General features: G+C 39.4%; 1 protein-coding gene across 1 annotated transcript in view; it reads left to right on the top strand.

The window, feature by feature from the left end:
* The window catches only part of NWD2 (NACHT and WD repeat domain containing 2), a 58489-nt gene extending 36235 nt beyond the window's left edge, over positions 1–22254 (top strand). Inside the window, exons 4-7 of the mRNA XM_086747612.1 lie at positions 11959–12162; positions 14007–14151; positions 14455–15044; positions 16603–22254. Of these exons, the coding sequence (XP_086603738.1) occupies positions 11959–12162; positions 14007–14151; positions 14455–15044; positions 16603–20538 (4875 nt within the window). The 3' untranslated portion in view covers positions 20539–22254. The remainder of the gene's footprint in view (positions 1–11958; positions 12163–14006; positions 14152–14454; positions 15045–16602) is intronic.
* Positions 22255–22318: the final 64 nt, after the last annotated feature.

Below are 22318 nucleotides of genomic sequence, written 5' to 3'. Positions count from 1 at the left end.
TAGTGGCTATATATGTTACTGGGAAACATAGCTGAATCATGTTACAGAAAAGCATATATATATGTATAGATCCGTTTCCAGTAAATAATGTGTGCATGTGCCCACAGTAGGATTTGGATAGGTTTTGCAGTCCTAAAAACACCTCCTCAGTTGCTGCAACTTTGGCAGTGACTACAGACTGGGTGCCTCTTTGTTAATCCCTTAGGTGCCTAATTCATCTCTTCTTGCCATGCTCAACATTACCTTAATCTAAGGTCTTTGGCTCATCATTTGTCAGTTAAATACTATCCCAAAATGGGAATTTAGAAACGAAGCAGCCCTTCTGATAAACCCTGGCAAGATCATATTTCCCAGAAAACAAAGATACGGCTCCTTTTTAGAGGGTGCACAGGTGCAGCATGAGGCAGCATCCTTTCTTACACATGGAGTATACCAAAGAGGGCAGCAGGGATGCAGAAGAGTCCTAGTTTTTAACTCCTGGAGTTGGTGTCCAAAAGCCAGTGCCCTTTCCTCCCAGTTGATTACGCTGACAGGCTCAGAGTATCTTCTTCCTTTCTGGCTCCGTGATGCCTGTACCCCTGGATGCTCAGTAAGGCACAGTGAACAGCAACAGTAGGAAAAGCTTTTTCTCAATTAGCAACCTATGAGATGCAAGACAGGATTTCAAACCCTTTCACAGTTCCTTCCTGCTTGGGTGAGTGTTGTGATTATTCTGCAAAGCAGGGGAGGTTACACCACCGTGCCCTTCTCTAAAAGACAAGATTGATCTCCTTGCTGTTTCCAGGAAAGGTACATTTCCCACTCCCTGTAGGAAGGGTAGTAATTTCCACAGACAAAGTTATTGACTCCAGTCTGGACTGGGTGCTCAAGTCTTTTATTAAACCTTACCCTTTTTTGTTTTTCTACCCACCTCCACTGTTATAAAGTGTTACGGGACCTGTCAGAGTGTTGACAGGAATCTGGACTGCAGTAGGAGTTACCTGCAAGGTCCTGAGCTTTATGTGAGAGGAAAAATATACATGCCTGTCAGGAAACCTCCTAATCAATTTCAAAAAAGGAGCAAAGTGAGAATGATATGTTTGTTTGGAGGAGAATCAGAGCGAGTGAGCAGCTCAAATCTATAGCCAGAGGTAGGCAAAATCTTTTCCGGTGCTTCCTCAACCCTACCTTTATTGACAGACGTCTTTCCTAATTTTATTGTTTTTGACTGATTTTCTCACCTGCACCCATGCTCAGGGAAATTAAAGACCGAGCAAGGACAAATGGTGAAGGAAAAGGCAACAACATGAACTAAACTGGTGCTTCATGATCATGCAGAAGACAGGAGAAAGAGCGTGGAGGAAGACCATTGATATTTTCACAGCCAGGAGAAAGGAGAGTTCTGGTGAAGGAAGTAGGTCATTAATTTCTTCTGAGGAAGCATATTCACTCTGCATGACTCAAGAAATTACTCATCATTGTTTCATATCTCCCTACCACTTGGGAAAACCTTTGAGATTTAAAAATATTGCACTGTGAGTGAAGTTCCGAGTTGAGGGAACTGGTTCATTTACAGCTGGGTTCAGCTGCTCTCTAATTTTCTGAACGATAGGTTAAGTATCGTGTAAGTCCACCATCATTTTCTTCTTACACCTTATGTCAGGAACATTACTCATAGCAAAAGACTTCAGCACTTGCACCTCATCCTTCAAGTCCCAATTCCAGTCAGTTTTCTTACAAGGTAGTTCAGCAGCCCTTTTTTGTTTGTCATGGAACTGAAACCAATACCCATCTCAAATTTCTGAAATACCTGTAGCCCCCCTCAGTGTACTTCTGCAGTGCCTCCAGGGAAAAAAGGAAGACAAAAATTAGGGCATGGCTCTGTGAAGCAATGCACAGCAATATTTCTCAAGCCAAGGAACATAAATGCATACCCAGACAGGTGCAAAAAAATAAAATACCTATTTCTTAGCACAGAAATGTCTTTATTATGCCTTCAGTTTTCTGTTCACTTCAATAATTTCAATTTAACGTTATATTTCATATTTTATCTTTCGTACAGTCAGGTGAAGATCTAAATATCTGTCTATCCATACGCTTCAACTAAAGGATTTAGGCATGGACACTTATTATCACCTAGGTATGGAGAAAAATCAAATGAAAATGTTTGATACTGCGCTATGGTATCATTTTTCCCTTAAAAGCTAAACAAGACAAACAATGTAAAGCAACAGTCCCATCCCTGCTGGTACATAAATACACAAGAACCATTGCATATTGGCACTCAAAATAGAAATGTTTATTTTGCAAGCTGTCATTAGCCTCATTTTATAGATAGGCAATCTGGTGCAGTGGCAAAAGTATCAGGAAGTTACCAGTTTCCATACGGAGATGAAACAAAAATGGAAAGAAGATGCAGCAGCTCTGGTGTTCTGGTTGCTGAGTTGCTCTGCCTTACAGCTGTTGGCAGCAGAAGAAAAATGCTATTCTGAAGGCACTTTGACTTGTACATTCTAGACATCTCAGATTACAACTGTTTTGCCTTTTTTTTTTCATATTATTTACTTCTAATGGAAGTATTTTGGGGAGACTTAATTCCAGTGCAACATAACTTTTGTCCTTTAATCACTACAATGAAGAGGCAAAAAAAAAAGCAGTCAAATGTATGTAACCGAAGAATATTCTCTCTGTGCATGTATCAGGATGTCCTCACATTGTTCCGCATTGGCGCTAGAAAGAAAAAAAAAGGAGCAGAGGCAGCTATTTTCAGGACATCTCTTGGGCCTCAGCTACTCTGGAACTCCAGCTTTGTAAAATTTGGTTTAGATAGTGTTATTACAGCCCTCTCCATCTTGGTTTCAGTTGTTCGCTTCAGTTCAGTTTAAAGGCTTGGAGTTTGCCCTAACAAGCAGTTAACATATATACTCCATTGAGATTTTAATTTAAGTCATGTATTTGTTTTTCTTCTTACTGAAACCATTAGTGCATTGAAAATAAATTTAAGTAAATATACTTTTCTGTTTTCAGTTCAGATGATTCACTGTTGTTTAGCCATTAGCATTTTTGCTTTGAGTTTGAGAAGAATTGGCTATTGTTCCCTTACGTAATTTAAAAAAAAAAAACCCCACATTTTTTTCTGTTTGTTTCTGTTAGTAAATTCTCAGTTTCAATTCAAGTAATATTTATTTCTCAGAAACAAAGTTCCAGCTAATTTTGTTACTTTGTTGGGGTTTTTTCCCCAAAATATCTCTGGCTGTGCCTACCTCCAAATTCAGTATGAAAGACAGGACATAGAATGTGGCCAGTATACATCTAAAAAGTAAGATTTGAAAACAATGTAGCATTTCTTGTAGCTATGCTGAAGTGATTCTGTCTTTAATTCATTCATACATATATATATATCTATCTATATAAAGTCATTGGTGGGTATTAGCATCTAATTATAAGTATTCTTTATAGACAAAATATTTAGAAGAAATTTGATGTCTTTTGAAACTGGTGTTAAATGGAAATATCAGTCTTCTACTTGTATTTTTTCCGTACGTGTCTTTTTTGTCTACAGCAGACCGATCTACTACTGAGTAACATAGTTTTTATCAGCTAGCAGATATATCATCACAGTAAGCCGTAGTGCAAAAAAACACATTTCTCTGGGTGAAATGGTTATTTGACTGAAATGTATGGCTTTAAAGAGGAAAAAAGTTTTTATTTCGTAATAAAAAGTTTAACTACAAGAGGAAGGAAGCCTAGAAGCACAGGCTGAGAAAGCAGAGAGTTAGATCTCTAACCCAAGGATTCACAGAAGGCAGTGAAGAGCAAGTGACCACAGGAGAGACAGGGATCCAGAGGACTGACTTTGTAGCGCTTCGATAGGGCACTCTGTACACAAACTGTGGAAAGATAAGGTTCATGTTCCTGCTACAATTAATATTCAGTTACTTATACAAAGCTATGCGGTTCCATATGCAGGGAGGAAGCTGCGCTAGCAGGAGCTTTGACATGCTGCTGTTACCCCATCACTGATGGCCAGAAGCCTTAGGAGTAGGGTACACACCTGGTGACCACAGACTTGTCCTACCAGTTCAGGAAAGATTTTGAAACAGGCTTCTTGCTCCACAGGTGAGCTCCCTCATTACCGGCCTTGCTTATGACCCATGGACTGCAGCCTGCTCCTCACAGGTTTTCAGCCTGAGGCCTCCTGGGGAGGCATCGCATGAGTTTCTAGCAGATTGCAAACCACAGTTCCCTTGGAGATGGTAAAAGGACACCTCCAGGCCATCAGTGGGAGCAGCATTTCCCAACCTTTGACAACAGATAAACAATGGAACATCCCAAGGCATTTTAACAGCACTTCAGTCCCTACAAGTCAAGCAGCTGCTGAAGAAGCACTCCTGCATCTCAGTGGCACCTAAATGCTGACATTGGGCACCTGCAGGCAATTTTCAGCCCAGAACATGAAGCATTCACTGCATCTTCAGTAATGTGAGATACTCTCTCCTAATGGGGCTGTTCTACTTTGAATAAGTGATCTCAGTTTAAGCTGACATTAATTTAGCAGGCTGAAATGTGAGTCACTCAAGACCTAATTCATGAGAGGGCAAGGCTTTCCTGCTGTAGCAGTGGGAAGGAGAGGGCTGAGAATTAGGAACAACTTCCACTACCCAGTGAGAGCTAACCACTGCATACCTGCCACAGCTCTGAACCCTGCCCGGGCTTAATTCCCTGCACCTGCTTCCTATTTCAGATAGGGACAATACTACTTCCTAATCCCTCATGGATCTTGCAAAAACAAATTGTTTTTGCGGGGCTTAGATCTGGACACACAGAGGTATCAGGTTAAAAAGTTGATTGCGGTTAGATTTAATTCCTTCAAAGATGATTTATTGAATGCTTACTCTTCAAAAAGCTGGCAATCCAAGACTGCTCTGAGAAGAGACAGTGCATATGTATGTGCTTCAGTGTCACACGTGGAACTGCACAAAGACCAAGAAGTAGAAGTGGTAGGACTGATCCCATGAATCCCAGCAAAAGATCATTGGATCAGATCATTCACCAGCTACAAAACTGTATTTTCAGTGAATCTGAAGCTTTCTTTGTTGGCAAAACAGCAATAAAAATGTTGCTCTTAAGTTGACAAGTATCTGAAATCACTTCACAAAACATTACAAATCTGACTTTTCAAATGGTTTGGCTTGCAGATGTTAAAATATAAATTTTGTTTAAAAATATTAATGAAACCAATCAGTAATGAATATCACTTTCTATTATTTGACAGCTTTTTAAATTAAAATCGCCTTTAAATATCTTAGTTGGAATTAAATATATCTAAAATTTCAACTTGTTCTGTATTAATATAACGTATGGTATTTAGGGTTCAGGAACATTTTAGTGGTGATGTCTGAACTAATCACTATGAATCCATCATATCAAGACAAAATCCAAATCTGGTTAGTTTCCTCTTTTTGGTCATTATTGTGACTGTGCCTATAATTTTAACATCTTTCCACACCAAGAAGATCAGAGGGGAAAATACTTCCCATCTGGGTCTAAACAGTAATTTTTTAATCTTCATTTAATCGTAACTTCAGCCTCAGGCTCAACAAAGCTAACAAGACTACTGCTGAGGTTGCTCTGTGTTAATTCTGTAAAGTTTTGTTAGATACAAATGGTTGGTGAGGGTTTTATACATATTTGCCAGCTTGGTAGCTTTAAACAGTTCAATCACCTTCCATCTAATGAATCTTTAATTTGTTGTTTTACTATTAAAGGAAAATGACTCATCAGGTGGGAGATTTTAATTCACGAGTCTACATATAAAACTGTCTCTTGGTACTGAGTATAGCGTAAACATTACTGTTCCCTTTAAAAATAATTTCCTATAATAATCCTGCAATGGAATTTTCCTATAATACAAGAATTTTCCTATACTAATTTCCTGCAATGTTGTTATCACAATTGAAGTTTTAGGTTATTACTGTAGAGAACTGTGATATTTTTCATAAAGGTCTGAAATAACAGTATTCTTATTTGCAGACTTAGGATAAAACAACATCAAGATTGTGAGATACTATATCTTCTTTCAGTTCTATTGCTTCATTTTTCTTCATTTTTCTATGAAAAAAAAATTGCATTTACTTGAATGTACAGGGGATATGGAGAGAGGGCCATATGTTTCCAGAGGCTGCCGCAAGCCTCTGGCACGGATGCAGTTCAGGCCCTGGAGGCCCTGGAGGAAAAACACGACTTGGAACTTCTCATGTAGGCCTCTCAAGGTCTGAGTGTTTATGTGGTACCCTGATAGAATAGACTTACACAGCCAGCTATAAATTTAAGCACAGGGACACCAAAGAGTGGAGAGGAGGTGGCTGTTCCCTGGTACCAGCTAGAAGGAGATACTGCCAAGCCTCACATCTGTCTCTAAGCCTGGGAAGATGTTGTTTTCACAGCCTGTGCTGTGCTATGCACCTATCCTAAAGCTGTCATGTAGATTTACAAACTGTTTATTAAGATTCCAGTGAACACATATAGTCTGTTTATAGGCCTTAGTCTTCTTTTTTGTTCCACTAGTGACTGCTGTTAATGAAAAACATGCCATGCATCCAGAGGAAGGTGTGTTTGGGTGAAGAACTGTTCCCCAGGAACGCGGTGTGTTTATGTGACATAAACCAGCATTCAAGCATCTGTCTCTCGGTAGAGAACAGCTGCACTTACTCAGCGTGCCTCTTACTTCCATCCCTGGGATGAGGTATCACAGTCCTTCAAAAAAACAGTGTCGGCTACTTTTGTTCTCTCCAGAAAAATGAAAAGCAGTTGTGTTTCAATACCTCAGTTAAGTCACCAGTGAAACTGGGCTGTAGATTGAGGCTGGTCTGGAGGTAGCAAAAGGCACAGGAATGACTCCATGAAGAGCCTTTTACCACATAAAATTTTTTTACCAGAATATTTTTCAAATGGCTACACGAGAGTTAGGTACTAATAGCAGAACCTCAGCTCACTTCCGCCAGGGCACTAGGAGGGACAGAGCCTGCAGTGCAGTGCTGGGGATTGCCCTGCTCTGAATGACAGACCTGCCCAGCACAGTATTTACAATTCGCTGGTTCTACTTGTGTGATCAATTCCCTTCTTCGATCCTGCTGCTCTTTTTATTCCCTGTCCTGTTCCTGTTTCTATTTATCTTTTTTTACTTGTCAATTCTACTGTATTACAACATCAAAAACACTAACTCAACTGAAGTTGCCTTTCTAAAGACATATATTCACCAAGTAGGTGCCACAGGTGTCCCCAGAATATCTGTTCAGCTGCTCCTTACCTTTAATTGCACAAATGCCTACGTTTTGGCTAAAACATGGAATCCTTGCTCACAACAGCCACGTGAAGCAGTATTCCTGCGTTAAACATAGCCAAGTTTCACAGGTGTGCTCTGAGCCTGGGCAAATCGTTTGTCGTAGTTCAGCCCCAATCGGGACCAGACTACGCAGTCTCTGTCTCACTCCCCCCACCCTCCGAGAAAATAGGGGGAGATGATATAAGAAAAATGGCTCGAGGTTTGAGATAAGGACAGGGAGAAATTCTTAAAGTTACCATCAGAGGTAAAACAGACTCAACTTGGGGAAAAATACTCATTTATTTCTAAAACTAGCAGGAGAATGAGACAGAGAACAAGATAACCTTCCCTCACCCCTCCCTCTTCCCAGGCTTAACATTATCTCTACTACCTCCCCTCCCGAGCGGCACGGGGGAGAAGAGGGAATGGGGGTCGCGGTCAGTTCATCACGCGTTGTTTTATGCCGCTACTTCATCATCGGGGGAAGAACTCCTCGCGTTCCTCCCCTGCTCCATTGTGGGATCCCTCCCACGGGCCACAGTCCTTCGTGAAACTGCTCTGGCGTGGGTCATCTCTTCCATGGGGTGCAGTCCCTCCAGAACAGCTGCCCCAGCAGGCCCTCCACGGGCCACAGCCTCCTTCAGGCCTCCACATGCTCCGGCATGGGGTCCTCCACGGGCTGCAGGTGGATCTTGGCCAGGAGCCGCATTACTCCTCCCCCTCCTTCTTCACTGACCTTGGCGTCTGCAGCCGTTCCTCACAACAGGCTGGCAGATGCCTCTCAGGATCTTTTTTACATCTTATTCACTTCTCATCTCCTCTCCACTTCTTGCAGCCAGGCCAGGCCGAGTTGGGCCCAGTCAGCTGTCCAGCAGGAGGCCAGAGGGTGAGGCCTGCAAGGCCCACAAGGCTCATGCCTCCCCCTCTCTGCCCCTGCTCAGCTGCTTCACATCTTCTCTTCTCTTTTTTTTTTTTTTTCTGTTTTCCCCTTCTTAAATACATTATCACAGAGGCGTTATCACGGGACATTCTGCTACCAATTGGCTCAGCCTTGGCCAGCAGCAGGTCCGCCCTAGGCCCGGCCGAGTCCACTGAACAAAGGGGAGCGACTTCTAGCAGTTTCCTACAGAAGCTGCCACCTTAGGCCCCCCCTCACTAAACAAAACCAGAACATCATGCAGCTTGTATGAAGGACTTCTACCACAATCCCAATCATAGTTTTCTGGTGTGCAGTGGGCACCGTTACAGAAGACCGGTGAGCACTGTGCTGCCTGCTATTCCCTAAGGGAATAGTTCTTAGGGAAAAAATATGTGGCAGTGGAGTGCTGACATGGCCTCTGCAGTTTCCTTTCTCCCATGGTTCTCTTTTTAACTTCTAAAACTAAATATTTTAGCATTTAGATCCTTACATGATGTTCAACTGATGTGTTCCTTTCTTGGTACAGCTGTTAACTTCAGGCTCTCCTAAACACTAGATGTCAACAGTAACAAGCTAGACTCAGTTTTCACCTTGCAGTGTGCCATATATTTGCTCAGACTTCTCTTTCCTCCACACTTCCTCATTCCTTTTCTTCCTAGCACAATGCATCTGTCATCTTTTAAGATTAACCTTAAAACTTTTGCATAAACCACAACCAAACAAGAAGAGGAGAAACACGTCAAAGCAAATAGAAGGCTTATTTTGTTGATTATTAAGCTTTACGGATGCTCACTGCCATCATCCCAAATGGAGGACACTCTTGTCTGTGTGATTCCTCTTCTAGGTACGTCTCTTGTTCCCTCAACTAATGCTAGACTTCTAGCAAAATACTAGCAATGCCATCTATAGCACCAAGATGCACCATGATAAATGTATGTCCTCTACTATTTAACATTTGATTTTTAAAAATGTTAAAACTTTCAAATAGTACATGCATAGGCTTCCATTTTATTTAAAAGCTCATGATACAGTCATCCATAGTGATTCTAGTATTCTGATCACACCAAACTTCCTTTTTATTGTGTTTTGCTCTAGTAGCCAGGAGAATGATAAAGGGGGCCTACAAGAAGACTAGGGAGGGACTTTTGACAAGGGAATGTAGTGATAGGACAACAGATAATGACTTTAAACTGGAAGAGGGTAGATTTAGATTAGACATGAGGAAGAAATTCTTTGCTGTGAGGGTTCTGAGGCACTGGAACAGGTTGCCCAGACAAGTTGTGGATGCCCCATCTCTGGAAGTGTTTAAGGCCAGGTTGGATGGGGCTTTGAGCAACCTGATCTAGTGGAAGGTGTCTCTGGCCATGGCATGGGGGTCAGAACTAGATGATCTTTAAGATCCCTTCCAACCCAAACCATTCTATGATTCTATGATCCCTAATACAGGATTATTTACAAAACTTCTATGGCAATGACAGATAAGATACAAGGAAAAAAAAATCCATCTTTTAATTTTAAAGTACTGCCTTTTGTTATTTACCTATAATATAGTGGAGAGAGAACAGCACAAACTGTACCAGAGAAGCAGAAAAGTACACAGAATAATTCCAAAACAAATTTAGTTGATTAAATGCAGTACATTAAAACCAGACATTTTAATGTTGACATTTTAGTGTTGTTAATGAAGGGCCCAGCTGTTGATCTTTGCTTGGGCAACTGTCTATTGATCCACTGGACTTCAGTTCAGAAAAAGTGTAGCCTAATGAATTTCAAGTAATAATTGCTATACAAGGTAACTGCAAAATTTGCATAGCAAAGCTCCTCTGAGATAAATTTATGAGATTTCTACATCAATCTGAAAGTGCAAAGGCTTGCAATTCAGCCTGATACGAGTTATTAACCTCATTTGAATAAAGAAGGAAAATAATATTGTGTTTTGTTTAACCTCTGCAGCTTCAGTGTTCCAAATTTATAAGGCTCTATGAATAGATCAGAACAATAAAAACTTAGAAATTTTCCCCAGTTATCTCACTGTGTGAAGTAACTCAGCTCTCTCTATGAGGGGGACTACTAGTTAGAATGATCACGTAGGAAAAATAAATTCACATAATAAAAATTACTGGATCATTTCATTACAATGATTATTATTGAGTTCTAGTTACTGAACACATTTTTTCCTTTCTCCTGACTCCTGAATGAAGCTACTGTAGGAGGTTTTCCCTGAAAGAGGTTAGGAAATGTTTGCATGCACTGCCCTGGCATCTCCGTGCTGAAGTTACAGCACCTAGCATGGTGATCCGCTATGGTGATCCGCGTGAGTCCCTTCTGCCAACACAGCTGGATTCAGAAAAGTGGTCTGCGGCTTCACGCTTTTATAATCGGTGAAGCAGGCTCATCATAATCAGTTATTGATTTTCAGGGTTTAGTTTCAGCTGGAAGAGTTTAAAACAGCTTCTCATTATGATAAGTAGTTTAAAAATAATGAGTATTTAGATTTTTATTATTTACAGACAAGGTCATTTACATTTTTAGAGTACTACTATATTTGCATTAGCATTACTTTACTAAGAGATCTTTCTGATTCAAATCAAGATGCTGATACTGTTGGTTCGTCTCCACATTAAGTACTCCTCATTAGCTCAAAATCTTTACTGAATACATTTAAATGAAGAAAGAAATTTAAAAATCCTATTTTAAATGAAGTGAGAATTCTCACTGACTTCTGTGGACCAAGATCTGAATGCAGAATTAATCTGATGATCACAAATTTGAAAAAAAATGTCAAAAGAATGCAGTAACGTCCCACAACTCTATCTTCTATAAAGTTGTAGGACGTTACAATTGTATTTTTATAAAATATTTATGGACAGCAAAATACAGAAATAAATCTAAAAATGTGTATTCAGAGCATTACAGTTAATATTTTAATCCTCATTTTTGAAGGTGAAGTATCTCCTGTGCCACAGTTTAAGAACTGACTTCGACAAACCTTTACCTTTGTACAAAAAAAATATGCATTTAAGTACTAAATTAGAGTTTGATCCATTTCTACTTGGTATTTGGTCAAAACTTTTCCTTTGTCTAGTGGACAGCTACGGGGGGCAAAGATGTTGAACATTTTTTGCAACAAGGGAATACAAGACAGCAAAGCTGCTTGTGGTTCTGCAACATTGATTCTTGGTATTGCTGGTATAAGCCACATCTTTAATAATACCAGTATGAGCTGTATGTAACATCATGTGAATTTTCATCAAACAGAATACAAAAAATCTTCTCTTCCATTACTGTGGAAACTAAGAATAAAGCCAAGAGGTAAAGAATTCAGAGATGCATCCTTATCCTGAGTCCAGAGAAAAGGATTTCCACATTTGCTTTTGCATGTGAGGTTAATCCTAACCTGGGACTAAAAGGAATCAATAATACGCGAGTCAGTACTGTGCTAAGTATGTTGGATATTTTTTAACTACTTCTTTTGAATGCTTTTGTATTTTTATTACCAGTCAATATTATGAAAGACTATGCATCTACTTGAAATTTTACCAAGCCGTCGTAGTAGGATGCAGCTCAGTACAGTACCCTTAACAGTAATTCATCTTACCCTATATGTTTCCCTTCCTAGTAATGTCAAAGTCATTAAGTTATTACCACACTGTTTTTTATGAAATTCAGATGCTGAGGAGGGTTTTTGCGTAACTAAAAATAAAAATTTAATCCCTACTTTCCTGCAAATACACAGGGCCTACTGGGAGAGAAGTACGGCAACATCCGAATCCCAGGGGAAGTTGAGTCAGCGGAATTTGAAATGATCCTAGATGCTGCTGTAGAAGCCAAGCTAGAGACAAGGATTTTAGAAGAGTGGTACTGCAGGGATGAGAATGCAGTGCCACCAGCCTATTACCTCAGACCAAAATCTGAAATGCTGAAGAACTACCAGAATACAGTAAGTCATAGTCACCTCCTTACAAAAATCTTCTCTGTTAAAGTGGTGGGCAGTCTCTGGGGCCAGGCATCTGCTGTCTCTGAATTGGCTTCTACAGCCCTGTGCACACCTGAGCTGGTGCAGTGATGCTTCTTTTCTGTACACAGTGAAGGGAGCAGCTGTAAAACACCAAGGAAAATGATGGGCTGTGGCTCCTGCATTGATGCGCTCTCTGATACGGCTAGAGCAAGTGGACTGGAGTCATCATTAACTGCTGGGGCTAGTGGGACAGCTGTACAGATTTCTCTTCCCTTCCCTGACGTTAGAACAGGGAGAGTGTCGGCTTTTCTCATCCTCCCCTGGTACTGTGCTTTTGCTAGATTTCAATGAACAGGATTTGCAGAGGAAATATACATCTTCCCTTCTATTCCCATACAAGAAAGCTCTTCAACAATCAGACAAGTGCTTAGTCAGCAAATCAGATCCCATACATTTAACTTATTAACTGTATTCTAACAGAAGGTTTTTGAACATAGTTAATTATCATTTTTTAAAACATGCACTTGTCTTTAATCGATGACAATAAAAACTGTATTACCTGGGGCTTAGTTCTACCCTCCTACACATCCTGTATACCCAAGGACAGATTTCAGTGTACAAAAAAATGAAGTCCTTAACAGAGTATTCACTTCATTTTGAGCGCATACCGTATTATACAGTGAATGAAATTAAAATATTATACTATATTCCCTTATCATCCAACAGAATGTTTTCTCTGTTGCATGAAAAAGATTGAAAATGTTAAAAACATTGACACACAAAGAGTTTTAAGGAGTTGAAGACAGTATAATGTGGCTAATTCTGAAGTATTGGATCACAAGGGAGAAAGCAAGTTTTGTAACTTTATGGATTGTTTTGCTAATGCCCACAGCATCCCTTTGAATAAAGCTTGACTTTTTTTGTTATTAAACAAAAATTTTGTTATTATTTTGTTATTATTTGTACCTTTCCTCAAGCTTCTGATTCATAGGAGCAAGCAAAAGGATGTTCATACATTAAAACTAACATAGAGTTACATTTCTTAAACTTACTTACAGAAAGTAAGAAAAGATACACAGCTCTGAGCATGTCAAGAAAGAGTTGCTAGGGAGCTTATCCTGGAGGCTCTTCATTTTCCTATTACACCCTCCAGGAAAACTGGAGACCCCTTAAACACTTCACCTGCAGTAAGTAATGCAGCAGTGACTCCAGCTGCCTTAAAGAAACCTCCGTCGTGGCATCTGCAAGACACCATCTGCAAGGATCAGTGAATTTATATTAGAGTCCCTTCTGATGACAGTAAGATTACTGTTACTATAGCAATGAATGAACTAAACTAATGTCAGATATAATCCTGTTTTTTTCAAATATGGTAGCTAATATGAGGTGCTTAATTACAGGTACCAGGAACTTCATTTTCAGTTTTGAGATCCAAGTTGAAATTATTATTATTATTACTTCTCATTAAAGGAGTGATAATTTTAGCAGTATTACTGCTGCTTTATTATCATTATTTCAGGCTTGGTTCTCAAAATCCTCTTTCTATAAAGGTGTTATTGGTCTTATTCTTGAACGATACTGTATTATTGCATTAGCTGCCTACAGTAGGATTTCAGAAATTACTCAAAGTAGCTGACTTTTATAATTCTAAAATTGAATACATTATTATTATCTGCAGTATAAAAAGTTGAACTCTCATTTATTTATTTTTAGTGTATGTATTTCTCTGCTACCTGCTATTTATGATCTTGAATATCAGACTTTTATTTCTGAAGTTGTAGATGTGTATATTACAGCTACTGTTTAACTATGGATATTTTTAAAAGACGGAAACTTCTTCAAACTCTACGAATGAGAACAAATGGCAAGATATATCAGAAGAGATTAAGAAGATTTTTAAGACTGCTGTGAAATTGCTATATGAGAAAGGAAAAATGAAGCACAGCCAAGCAAAGAGATATCTTTCCTCTGGTAAAGTTCAGACTAATTATTTCAATATATTTATTTATTATCTTTTCTATCAACCTTTCCACAAACATGAAAATATATTTCTGTTGGCATTTCTCCTATAATTGAAGAGAAAAAAATGTTCATTGTGCTTGTCTGAGACCAAAATCCATACAAAAGCACCCTGTGATTTTTCTGTGCTTTTTCTTTTTTTTACAGAAAACAGATGCAATCATTTAAGCGCCTGCACGTTGAGGGTGGGGGATGTTCTTGAACTGTTTATAAAGAAAAGATAACAGAGACTCTGTGTTCTCCTTTCATCCTCAGCTATTGAAGATGAACTTGATTTTGCCTTGGGTAAACAAACACCAGCTTTCCTAAAGAAGTGTGTTTGCTACATTCGGAAAATTGCCAACATTGAGCGTTTTGTTAAAATTCCAGAGATGGGAAAATACATGGATGTGGTACATACAGCTGGGAAGTTTCTACGAGATCCCGAAGCCCATGAGAAACTGATCAAGCTCAGGGATGAATTCATTCCTACCATTGTCGCATCATCCAATCTGAGAGTGTACACGTCCGTCACTCATTGTGACATGAAACTGGGCTACTCCCAAGAAGTGGAGAACCATTACATTGAAGGACTTGGTAAACAGTTCTATGAAGACATGATTGACATAATCCAAGCGACAGTGCAGCAGAATTTTGACACCGAGACAGACTTGCTATACGATGAAGTTCTTCAACACTCATCACTATGTAAAACATACTCCACTTTTTATGAATATAGATGTGAGGCATTAAACATAGTTCACAAGTACGTTCTACCTAGCAAAATAGGACACATTAACCCTCTTATCATATACGGAGGACCATGCACAGGGAAGACTCTTTTATTAGCTGAAGTGGCGAAGAAGGTAAATTAATACCTTACATAATATGGTGATGTTAGGAGCATTAGTGTGTAAGGGCCAACTTAGTTTTCATTCTTCCTTTTGTCAACAGATCTGATATCAGCCTTCAATATATAAAATAAAAAGTATATCCTGCATATTATTATATTCAGAAAAAGATTTAACTTTCAATATTAACGTGTCTGTATCATGTGCTTAGCCAAAACAAAAATACTTTATCAGAGCTGTTAAAAAACTAATAGGAATCAATATATTTTGGAGTTAACAACATGTATTTTAGAAGTATCTCTTTCCCTCTTGTTCCACTAAGGTCCTATGAATCTGGAACAGCCTAAGCATCATATGCTGGTTTCAGTCTTATTCACAAATACAATGTGTCTTTCCAAGTCATGCCATCTTATGTTCTCATCAGAAATTACTCCAGAATTAGGCTGATACACTTGCTACAAATCTGTCCTTAATAACCTGCAAAAATACCTGTGCTTATTTATCTGACGTATGCTGTTCCAGTCATTGAGCGGAGTACTTCAGGGAGATGAGTGAAACACTTTGTGCAAGCATGACCAGATGCAGAAAAAGATCAAGGTGGCATCTCTGAGCCTAATTCTTCAACTGGGAGTCACAACTTTGAGTTCCCTGCAGAGTGCTCAGAGAATTTAGCACATTTAGAAACAGCTGTATCAGCCAGAAGGAAATGGAGAAGGGAACAATAATGTTCAAAATCCCGTATCTTTCCCAAGTGTGACTTCCTATAAATTCACATGAGTTGCCTACGTGAAATTGGGATTTGCAGCTCAAGATCTCATTTCAGATCTGAGTACATAAATTAACTTAGAGACTCTGGTTATGCTTTTCTTTTAAAATATTCTGTAATAACTTAAAGTGAGGTGAAAAGACTTAGCAAGTAAGAGAGCTGAGTGTGTTAGCCTGCACGGACTGAGAGGATTTAAAGCCACATTCTTCACTTCCTTAGAGTATGCTAACCAAAAAACAGCAAGAGATACGTTTTACCCCTTGTGTAAAAGTCACAGGCCCTCCAAGACAGAGCGTACTTCTGTGGTATAGCAACTAAGGTAACCAGCTAGTAAAGGGCAATCCTGTATTCTTATCCCTGTCCTCCAAAATCATCAGGGCGTGCACTCAGCTGGGAATCAATGTTAAACAAGCTTACGTGGCACTCTGGTCTGCCTGGCCAAGGATGACATTGCATAAGAGAATCTCTCTACTGGCTTTCAGAAGTGAGACACAGATTTTGCAGAGTACCCTGGGATTTATGGACTACATTCTACCCGCATCCTCTTAGATGTAAGGGATTTAGTGTTTTGGGATATTACCTGTGCTAAACAAGGGTAACATATGATACAAATTTCCTTCAATGCACATATAAATTTCATCCAGTGCATATAAATCAAACCAGCCTTTAACACTTCCAGTGAGAGCATTTCCATTCAGCCAGTAACATTTAAATGTTTACACATATATATATATGTGCAGTCACTATTTATAAACTCAGTTACTCTGCTTCATTTAGATATTAACTAAATTATGCTCTACATTCTAGGCCTATTCCTGGCTGCAAGAAGAGATGGGACCAGATTCTGACCCTGTGGTAGTTATAAGATTTTTGGGATCCACCGAAACAACTACAGATCTGAAGAATATACTTCAAAGCATCTGTGAACAATTAGCAGTCAACTATCGTTGCCTCATACAAAGTTACCCAAAAAAGATTCATGACCTTCGGGACTTGTTCATCAATCTCTTGAATGAGTCTTCATTCCACAGGCCACTGGTGATAATATTTGATGCCCTGGAACAGCTAACAGATAGTGACGATGGTAGGAAGCTCTGGTGGCTTCCCATTCACCTTCCCCGTTCAGTACGGATAATTTTGTCAACACTGCCAAACAAGCATGGGATCCTGCAAAAACTGAGGTGCCTTATTCATGAAGAAGACAACTACATTGAATTGACTGCAAGGGACAGAAAGATGTGTAGCCAAGTACTGAAACATCAGCTCCTGCGAGTTAAAAGAAAAGTAACATCAGGACAACAAATTTATGTCAATGAAGCATTCTCCAAGTGCACACTGCCTATGTTTGTGAACTTAACCTTCAGAGAGGTCCGGAACTGGAGATCTCACAAAGATGTGGATGAGTCCTCCCTGTGTGTCACTGTCCATGAAAGCATAGAGCAGTTGTTTTGGTCACTGGAAAGCAAGTGTGGTTCAAGACTGTTGTCAAGAGCACTTGGCTACATCACTATGTCCAAATCTGGCCTGAGTGAAATGGAACTGGAAGATATTTTAGCCCTTGACAACAGTGTTATATATGAACTGCGCGAGAGTGTCAGGGAAAGTAACCCACTGAGAATTCCATATATCTACATTGCAAGGCTTAAGGAGGGCTTACAGGGGTACTTAATAGAGCGACAGGTGAAAAATGTAACGCTGCTGCTTTGGGCAAATAGGCATTTGCAACTAATTGCCCAGAAATTGTACCTGCACAATGAAGACGACTTGCATGAAATGCACACAGTCATGGCAGAGTATTTCCTTGGTGTTTGGTCAGGTGGACGAAGAAAACCTTTTTACAGCAATGACCAATATTTGAATGGTTGTCCTGACCATGACAGTAGAGGCTTAAGTGAGGAAGAAAAGCACTGCATGGACCAGACTGCTTTTGACAGGCAGGCACCTGATCAGCCGTGGGTCTTTCAGTGTAATCCATTAGAGCCTGATATCTTTTTTATCAATCACAGAAAAATGACAGAGCTTATTCATCACTTGACAAGATGCAGAAGAACAGATGATCTTCTGTACGGAGTCATTATGAACTTCAGCTGGCTGTACACCATGATTAGAATAGGGCAGTTTGATAAAGCACTTTCTGACATTGAACTGGCTTACACCTACACGCAGGAAAAGGAGCTGAAATTTCTGGCCAGTACCCTCCGCAGTATCAAGTTCAAAGTAGTAAAATACCCAGGTTCACTCTCTGCTGAATTGCAGCAGAGGCTTCTCCCGGTAGTAAGTTCATTGCCCAAACTCAGACATCTCCTCTTAGAATGTGACAAGGACGGACCCAAATACTGCTCTATCGTCCCTTTGCATTCTTCCATGGATGTGACTTACAGCCCTGAGCGCCTGCCACTGTCATCCAGCTGCATGCACGTCACTGAGATTTTGCCTACTTTTAATCCTAGCACAATTATTGCTGCTTTAGAAAATGGCTCCATCAGCACTTGGGACGTAGAGACTCGCCAGTTACTAAGGCAGATTACAACATCTCCATCTGTTATCTTAGGGATGAAGCTTACTAGTGATGAAAAGTATCTTGTAGTGGCTACCACAAAAAATACTCTTTTGATATACGATAACATAAATTCCTGTCTTCTGTCTGAAGTGGAAATTAAGGGGTCAAAACATTGTGGAATTGTGGGGGGCTCCAGTTTTATAAACGGATTTACATTATCAGTCAACCATGCACTTGCTTGGCTGGAGGCCAGCAAAGATGTTACTGTCATAGATCTGCTTTACGGTTGGCCTCTCTATCACTTCCACTGCTGGTATGAAGTGACCTGTGTGCAGTGTTCTCCAGATGGAGTTTATGCGTTCTGCGGACAGTATTTGAACACCGCGACCATTTTTCACTTGGGCAGCGGTGAGAAGCTGGCCACCGTGACCTCTGAATTTTCTAGTGGATTTGTGAAATTCCTTCTCATTCTGGACACAGCCCAAGAAATGGTGATGGTGGACAATGAGGGTAGCCTTTCTGTTTGGAATACGGAGGAAATCGCGAATCCCCAGCTTACGGATGACTTTGACTGCAGGAGAGAAGACAGTGAAGTTGTCAGCATAGAGCTTTCTGAAGACCAAAGTGCAATTTTAATTTGTAAGGCTCTCAGCATTGAACTTCTTGACACTCATGTGTGGAAGGTGGCTGAAAAGTTTAGAGCTAAACACAATGAGCGCTTTATATCTGCTGTGTTGTCCAAAAATGGCAACTGTATAATTGCTTCAATGGAAAATACCTCAGCCATTTTTGTTTGGAGAAGAGATACAGGACAGTGTATGGCAAGCTTACAGGAAATCTCAGGAACTATAGTCAGGCTAATTAAATCAAATCATCATAACATGCTGCTATCCTTATCCACCAGTGGTGTCCTTTCTATTTGGGATATAGACATCATAACTGCTATGTCCAATATTGACAAATCTGGCAAGCCTATCCAAAGACTGGTGTTGCCAGCCAGAGGTGAATTAATATACACATTGGATGGATCAGATTCTGTCCATAAGTGGAACTTCAGCACTGGATTTATTGAAGCTGTGTTCAAGCATGAAGGTATCGTTGAAAATTGTGTGCTGACCTCTTCTGGAGAGATAATGATTACATCAGATGATAAATGCAGCCAGTATGTTTGGCACACTGTTAGTGGTGAAAATCTCTTTCGCATTAATGGTCAAAAAATCTCAGAACTAATGATTACTCATAATGATCAATTTGTAGTCTCTCTCTGTGAGCAAAATGCATCCAGAGTTTGGCGACTGGCTACAGGACATAGGGTTTGCAATATTTTAGTTGCCTTACAGAATGCATTTATAACAACTGCAAATACATTCGTAGTTGGAATGGCGAAGAATAAAGTGCTGGCAGTGAGTCTCTGGACAGGCAGTATAACCAAGAAGTTTTGCTGTGATGATGGTGCAAGCATTATTGATATTAAACTGATACCAGACTGCCCAGATATTATAGTATTTATAACATCTACTGAAACTGTGAACATCTGGAGCCTAACAGAGGAAGTCATCTGCAGACGTGTACAATTGCCTACCAATTTCTTAAAAAATTTAGAAGACTTTGAAATATCCCCAAATGGGAAGCTAGGAATTATAACCCGTGGTGATGAGAACATCAATGTGCTTGATTTATACAGCGGAAAACTTCGTGTGGTTCATGCTCCAGGTGTCATCTGGCGGCAGAGGCTGTCTCGTGATGGCCGCTATCTTGTGTACATCTGTTTTCGCAGTGAAGAAGATGATGATAACGGTGCAGTCTCTAGCTTAATTGTAATGAGGTTAGCGGATGGCAAAAACATCGGTGCCTGTTCTCTTTATAAAACTCCCACTTTTCTTGCACTCTCACAGAGACATTTAAATATTATTATTGGATTTGATGACGGAAGTATAGGTACTTACACTGTCGTGGATCGAGTCGACGCTGCACTGAAAATCAAAATTGCTACTTCAAACAGCCGTCAGATTTTCAACAACACAACACAAGTGATTAGGCCAAAATGTCACAATTATAGCTTCAAACTGACTGCAGACTGCATTTGGAGGGAATCAACAGAGGTGTTTGCAAGGGATAGCCCCATTACAGTTGCAGAACCTGAGGTGAGTGAAGCAACACCAACCAAAAAACACAACTATTGCTATGAGAAGGTGTGCTCAGCCATAGATTGCAGAGGACACAGCTTTGCTGCTGACAACTGAGTAACCGTCGGGACTAGCTTACCTGAATAATAGTATACATGCATAGATTTGTCTTCTGAATTCCAGTAAAAATCAGTGCATTTCTTGGAAGACAGACAAACAGCAGAGGGCAGACCAGCTGTTTTTTCCTCGACAAATATTCTTACATTTCTGTAAACGTAAAAAGCAAACATAGAACAAATGGGCTGCAGGGTTTTTTAAATTTCGGAATACAAGGTTCAGTCCAGGATTTCACCAGGGCCTTGATTTAAAAATTTCTAGCAATACTATCAAAATTGTTATGCTATCACAGAAGTTAGGTGATCTTATCTGGGATTGACAAACTGTTTTAACTAGAACTAAAGTTCCACATGATTGGTGGGGAGAGGCAGACCACTCTTTTATATACCAAGTCGCCTAGATGGGTCTATAGCTAACAGCCAACTTTATACCCACTTGCAAAAACGAGTTTTTCTGCTTGATGGTGCAATGACAAGATGTCACCTGCCAACCTGGAACACTTGATACATTCCATCATCACTTAAAAAATACCTACCTTTTTTTTTTTAATTGGGATTAATTTTTGGGTCGAAAGGAGTAGGCGCCAGTCAGCTGCAAACATGTCAACATGTGAGGTGATAAGGATTTGTTTACCTCAATGAATGGACTGAAAGATTTTTTTTTTTTTAATTGCATGCAGGGATTTCAGGTTTCTGTATTGTGATAAAAATGATAAAAACCTAGGTCATAAAAGGAATATAGGGTTTGGGGTTTAATTTTTGGTTTGGGGAATCTTTTTGTCTTTACAGTGTGTATTAGTACAGGTTATAATGAAAACTGTTTCAAAGAGAAAGAGCGTTACAGATGAACACATTAATTTCTTTATGTTAAAAAGTTGCTATCCATTTTGTTGCAAGGAATTATCTCCTATGTCCCCAAAGTAATCTTAATAGAAAGTTTTCAGACATGCCATATATTAATCTTGATAACATTTGCCTTACTATCATTTCTGTTCTTTCCCATGATAAATACAGATCAGATGACCAAACACTCTGGGACTGTTTGTATATGTGCTGAAATACTCCACTAAATATAAAGGCTGTCCAAAGGTTCTTTACTGGTCCAATTTGTAATCGGTTTTTCTTACTTCCACATACTTAAAAGCTTCACTTTCTGCTTTAAAGTTGTTCTGAGCCTTTTGTACAGTTTTACCAGTTTCAAGGCAGAAATTGTGAAATAATGACAAATGCTTTTTAAAAAAATTACATTTTGCCCAAGTAGAAAAAAATACTGGACAACATCTGAAAGGATAAGAAGATTTTTCCCTACTTACATATCTTAAAGATGGCACACCTGTGGAATTTTTTTTTTCAAATTATTTAAACAAAACAATTTTATTTTTAAAATCAGAACTCCATGCCACAAATTTCCAAGAAATGAATGCTAAGCTAGAACTTAATGTAGTGTGTGAATGTTCAATGTACAAGCCAATATAGTATATTAAGTGACTTGAATGATTTTTCCTAACTTGTTTGCAACTAATAGATCATACTGAATGTTTTTATGTAAACTTTGTATTGTTGGGAAAACCTACCCAATCAGAGATTTATATTTTCATAAATGTGAAATTTAGTTAAATTTTGTTACAGAGTTGTTAAATTAGAAATCTATTGCAGTCTTCAAACAATATACAGTCTTGTGTATGCATTGTTTGTACTAATAAACTAAGGAAACAGGCTTGTGTGTGTGTCCCTTAATTTTAGGGAAATTACACTTGGGCAGAAGGACACAAGGCAGTTGT

This window comes from Chlamydotis macqueenii, chromosome 4 (genome assembly GCF_036417535.1).
Source record: "Chlamydotis macqueenii isolate bChlMac1 chromosome 4, bChlMac1.mat, whole genome shotgun sequence".
In the NCBI taxonomy this organism is placed as follows: Eukaryota; Metazoa; Chordata; class Aves; order Otidiformes; family Otididae; genus Chlamydotis; species Chlamydotis macqueenii.
The sequence above is the reverse complement of the archived record's forward strand: the minus strand, read 5'-3'. Positions and strand labels throughout refer to the sequence as shown.